The sequence below is a fragment of the Aplysia californica genome, unplaced genomic scaffold, assembly GCF_000002075.1.
Source record: "Aplysia californica isolate F4 #8 unplaced genomic scaffold, AplCal3.0 scaffold00951, whole genome shotgun sequence".
Lineage (NCBI taxonomy): Eukaryota > Metazoa > Mollusca > Gastropoda > Aplysiida > Aplysiidae > Aplysia > Aplysia californica.
Window position 1 is genome coordinate 233835 of NW_004798221.1, and position 5642 is coordinate 239476.

At 42.3% G+C, this 5642-nt stretch overlaps 1 protein-coding gene across 1 annotated transcript in view; it reads right to left on the reverse strand.

The window, feature by feature from the left end:
* The window catches only part of LOC101847773, a gene marked incomplete in the record, with an annotated part of 39491 nt that overhangs the window by 20644 nt on the left and 13205 nt on the right, over positions 1–5642 (reverse strand). The window contains 7 exon segments of the mRNA XM_035973011.1: positions 83–339; positions 1654–1768; positions 2429–2610; positions 3519–3633; positions 3957–4116; positions 4625–4733; positions 5432–5546. Of these exon segments, the coding sequence (XP_035828904.1) occupies positions 83–339; positions 1654–1768; positions 2429–2610; positions 3519–3633; positions 3957–4116; positions 4625–4733; positions 5432–5546 (1053 nt within the window).

Below are 5642 nucleotides of genomic sequence, written 5' to 3' on the forward strand. Positions count from 1 at the left end.
CACACACACACACACACACACACACGCACGCACAACACACACACACGTAAACACAAAAACACAAAAAAACTCCAACACTCACTGCTACCACCGTACTGCCTCAGCACCGACGGGCTCACATTGGCCGGGTCACCATGACCTGTAATCACGGGGTGAGTCACGATGGGGATGACATTTGTCTTGCTGGGGTCGAGGGCGGGGCTTGTGTGGGTCACGGGGTCGACCAGGAGGGGAGTGAGTGACACCCCATTCTTGGTACAGGAGACCTTCTGGCAGCATGGGTTGGCGAAGTCCATCACCATCACACAGTACTCGGGCAGGTCTTTGATGGCCGGGCAACTGCAGAGTACAGTACAGGGAGGGGTTTTTTTGCGTTTTTGTTTTGTTTTTTTGTGTGTTTTTTGTTGTGTGTTGTTGTTGTTGTTGTTGTTGTTGTTGTTGTTGTTTTGGGGTTGTTGGGTTGTTGTTGTTTTTTTGGGGGGTGGCAGTATTATGGTGATGCGGGCTCAAAAGATTAATATATTATGTATATTATCATTACCATTACCATCACACAGTATTCGGGCAGGTCTTTGATGGACGGGAAACTGCAGAGTATGCAGTTCATGGAGTTTTTTGCGTTTTTGATTTCTTCTAATTTTTTTTGTGTGTTGTTTTGTTTTTTAGTTGGGTCGTTTGTTGTTGTTGTTGTTTGTTTGGTGTTTTTTTGGGGGGGTGTTATGGTGATGTGGGCTCAGAAGGTTAATATATTATTATACTATCATTACCATGGCCCTCATGTAGTACTCGGGCAAGTCTGTGATGGCTGGGCAACAACAGAGTACAGTTGCGGAGGAGCAGATTTGTTTCTGGGGTTTTTTTTATTTGTTTGTTTTGATGTTGGGTTTGGGGTTCTTGTTGGGGGTTTTTTTGGTGGGCGTATTTGGTTTTTTTTGTTTGTTTTTTTGGGGGGTGTGCTTTTAACTGTGAAGCATCATTATCATTTCCTCCGCTATGATCATCAATACTGCCACTTATTTCATCATTTAATTCACACCCATTTCACCTATTCTCTTCCCAAAGAAACAAGCAGCGTCACAGCTCTGATAAACACAAGACACCCACCCACTATCATTCACCCATTACATCCTAACCCTTTTAGTGGGTGGTTGGCGGGTACTCTGCTGTGGTTGGCTTCTTCTTTCCTATCAAACACCTATCGTCCTTTTCTCCCCTTCTTTTTTATGTTTGTTAGGGGGTACGGTGGGGGGGGCGGTTAGTACGCTCGTCTCCGAAGCGGAAAGTCAGGGTTCGAGCCTCGATTCGGACACAGATTTTTTCGCCCCCTCCTGCCCGCCCAGCAGTAATGGGTACCTGACTTCGAGTTGGGGAAGTAAAGGAGTGGAAAGGAAATGGCCACCGTAACACAATATGCCGAAGGCCCATGAAGCTGTCTCACTAACAAGGCAATCCCCAATGTCCGGATTGGATGCGGGAACAACTTTACTTTCTTGAAACACCTCTAATCTTCTGGTGCTCATATGACCATATTATGTAGCGCCGTAACACTTCTATTAAAACTAACTAACCCTTTTATTTCCAGCCATGGCTTACAATACTACCAAACTTCTCAAATCAGTCTTGGACAAAGCAGTCTAAAGATTTTCATCTCACCTTCTGGTACACTGGTAGTTGTTACCATTGGGATCGACACAGCGGCAAGACTGGCACCCATCCGTCCATGCCTCGTTACGATGGTAGGCCGTTCCGTCTTTGTACACACATGTAGCTGCAAACAAAAGCAGAAAAATGCATATTATTCATTGCTTATTCGTTTGCTTGGATGCTTGCATGATAGAGAAACACGAGAACACATTATATATGTGTCACGACGCTGTTGAATCAGGCACTCGTCTATTTTGGGGCATATAGAATTATTAACATCATCTTAAAGCTTGTTCATTTGTCTTGCATTTGGCAAAAAAAATACAAATCCTTCTTGAATAGAAGGGATAAATATTTGCAATTTAAGAATTTGGGGGTCGCTTGGTATGAAAGGTAAAAACAACAAAGAAAATAGCCGCCAAATTTGGTGACTACGAAAGCTTGAGAGTCATTGGAAACTGGAAATTTTGCAGCGTTCATGCCTTTGGTAAACATTTTTCGGTAACATCAACACAGAAGGGATATAAAAGGTGTGGAGTCCATTTTTTTAAAACTTGCCAAACGCCCAGAAAAATGCCGATTTCTTTGATTTCTTTACTTAGACCAATGTCGGTTTTCACTATGCTGCCTCAATTTAGGATCAGTTTTAGTTTCACTACAAGTTTTAGGGCTAAAATGTATCTTTTACCAGAGTTATATTACTGCCATAAGTCAGTTTTTGATGTAAAGACACAAACATTCTCAAAGGTAGACATATATATTCGAAACACAGACAAGAACTCACGGTTATAAGGTTGCACAGCAGTGACGATGTTTGTCGTGCTCTGTGTAGTGATAGTAGGTCCAGGCGTATAGGGCACCGTAGACTGCATACTGCTGACTGGACAGATGGCAATTCGGCACGGCGCGTTGTTTGGATCAACATCCATGCGGCAGCCATTGGGCAGGAAGTAATAGTCACCACACCTAGTCAATAGGAGAAAAAGTGGACACTCACTAAACTTCAGTTTTCTTCTTCTTCAAGTGCCAGATCAGACTGGAAACAGACATCTTTAATCATGCACCACTGCAAATTACTCCAACCAAATATTTTATAAACCTATATTATCCTTGTCCATTCTCTCTCTCTCTAGCTCTCTCTCTCTCTCTCTCTCTCTCTCTCTCTCTCTCTCTCTCTCTCTCTCTTTCTCTCTCTCTCATTTCCACATTCTGCTCTTCTCTCACTCTCTTCCACTATCATTATAAATTTGAATACATGTGTCTTTTTCTAATACCATGATATGTCACTGATCTACTTAGTGTCAGACATGCAGACACAAAGCGACACTAAGGTAAGAAATTCTTCGATATTGCAACACCACCAACAAAAGATGAAAAGTGGAGTTAACACCCTAATTTTCTACTATTGGTTTTTATCACCTACTAGGATGGCTATATTCAAACTTTTTAATTGCTTTTCCATAATTTTTCCTGTGTATCATTATGAACAAAATGTGCTGAACATGCTCCTGTCGCAAAAGAGGAAGAGAAACGTCTCCATTCAAGAAGTGAAAAGTTGTTTTTTAAAGTTCTGAAATCATATCGTCAGGCTTATAAAACAACTGCTCAAGTCATTTTAGACATGCATCTAGTAATTGGAATGGCAAAAATGCCCGTTAGTTGGTTCATATTCTCATTATAGCACCACTTCATTATGCAAAGTAAAGATCCAATTACTCCAACATTTTTCCATTTGCTCAAGTCATAAGGTTCACTCAGGTAAGGGGTTGTTATTTTTTTTCTCAAGGTATCTCAAAACAGCAAAAAAATGACTTGGCAATTGTGTTATTACCATGACAATACACAAAACAAAAACATCTGCTCCCTTCACTCACCGCTGCGTGCACTGTGCCTTGTTGGCCGCGGCATCGATACACACGCAGCGTTCAGAGGCAGTGTTCCAAGATTCACCCTGGGAGTAGAAGTGGCCATCCTCGGCAATACATTTGGCTGTGCAGATGAGGAGGACAGAAAGAAACAGGTAAAATCAGCTCCGTACTTGAAGAGACTTGCATGAAAAGCGTTGCTTGCTACCTCGTGAACTTTATCAAATTCAATGTATAGTTAAAAGTTAATTACAAATATGACGATAAAGCAAAGAATCGGCAAGCAAGAAAAGGTAACCTATTAAAACTGCTACTTATTTCTCATGCTGTAATACGAGTATGTCCAAAGAGTAGTTAAATCGTTTGTAGCTCTTGTCAGCCTATGTGGTTTCCCAAAAAATTCTGAAGAGCCATTTGTCTCATATTTCAGTTTTCGTTGTCACTCACTTCTCTGGATGCGAATCTGGTCGCTGGACGCTCCTGGCACCACCGGGCTGTTGATTGTCTTGATGTACGTGGGTGGGTTGCCTGGCCTTATGGCCACCTCCCCAGGCTGCACAAAGTCTGGCTTGTATGTGACAGGAGCCTTGCTGGGGTCTGGTGTGACCTGAAAAAGTTTGTTGTGTAAACGTTGGTGTTTTTACGCTCCAATTGACACAGTTTAGATAATTTAGGAAAATAGGCTTTGAGCTTTGAGCCTTCTTATCGGAGCCAACCCAGACTGAAAGGGATAAAAATAATATCCCAGCAGAAAGGACAACATACTTGATAACAATAATCTCCACTCGTAAAACAAAAGGAAGAAAACACCAAAAATATCTCCTCTCCTCTTCTCACCTTCCCCTCCCACCACCACCCCTGTCCCCATCTTCTGATAAAAAAAAATGACATATGTGTACATATATTTTTTAAACCTTACGACGGTTAAAAGGAGATAAAAACGTGTAAGTTACCAAGCAAGCAAACCCCACTTCAACCCTGAATTCCATGCTACCCTGTTTGCACCTCGAAAAAGTGCGCTCAGCACTACCAGACACCAAACCCACAGCCTCTGAAGGAAAAACGTACACGGCAACCTGAGACAAGAGCGAGAGAGAAGCCAACTACAGTAATACCTGGAATACTGGATCTAGGTAGTTTGGTCCACAGTCTTGAACCAGACAGCACGCGTCAGTCGGGCTGGTTCTCAGCTGACAGCCAGCAGCAGGCTCATAAGCAGGACATCTGCAGAAGGACGTGATAAACTGTGTTTACAACAGTTAAGAACATTTGCATAAGATCATAACCATGTTGACGCATTTTTCTATATAACCTAAGAATATCCGGCTCCAAATATGGAAAAGGGACCTTTTTTTTTCATTTGGATATCAGCCCCTTCACTTTCATGATTGCAACTGTCTTGGACACTTGTTAGGATTACAGAGTGCGCCAAGCAGTCACCTGTCACCATGGTTGTGTTCGTTTATTGGTGCCCCACTCCTCGGAACAACAGAACCCCATCTACCCCAGTCTCTGCTTTCATGTATCATTTAATGAAATCGTAGACCACTGTCAGATTATACGTTTTCAATGTATTATGTTGGAGGTCTTCTCCTATTTCTCTTTGTTATTATTTTGCTCCATTATCGCAGTGGAAGGATAAGTCATTAGTTAATTCCAAACTCTTTCACTTCCAGCCCCGGGTACTCGGTGATATCTGCCGGGGTCAGGCTCAGTGCGGCAACAGAAATAACAACAAGGAGGAGGAGGAGGAGGAGAAGGTGGAGGAGGGGGTGGAAAAATAGAAGAAAAAAGAAGCCAAGTTCATAAAGAAACTAAAAGGAAATACAACCCATTACGTCCAACAGCTCGTTACGAAGATATAATTATCAACTCCAAACAAATTTCCATGAGCAGAAGGTAAGCAAAGAGAGATGACTAACCTGTCAACACAGGAGTAGACACCAGACGTAGCGTTAACACAGGTGCAAGTCTGATCACACTTGACATTCCATCTCTGGCTCTGGAGGTACTGAGCTCCATTATACAGACAGAACCCTGGAAAACACAAACATATCCGAAACTGAAGCTTGAGGAAACAAAACAGCTGCCAAATATATTCGAAAAATTAATGATCAGACAGAAGAAGAAGAA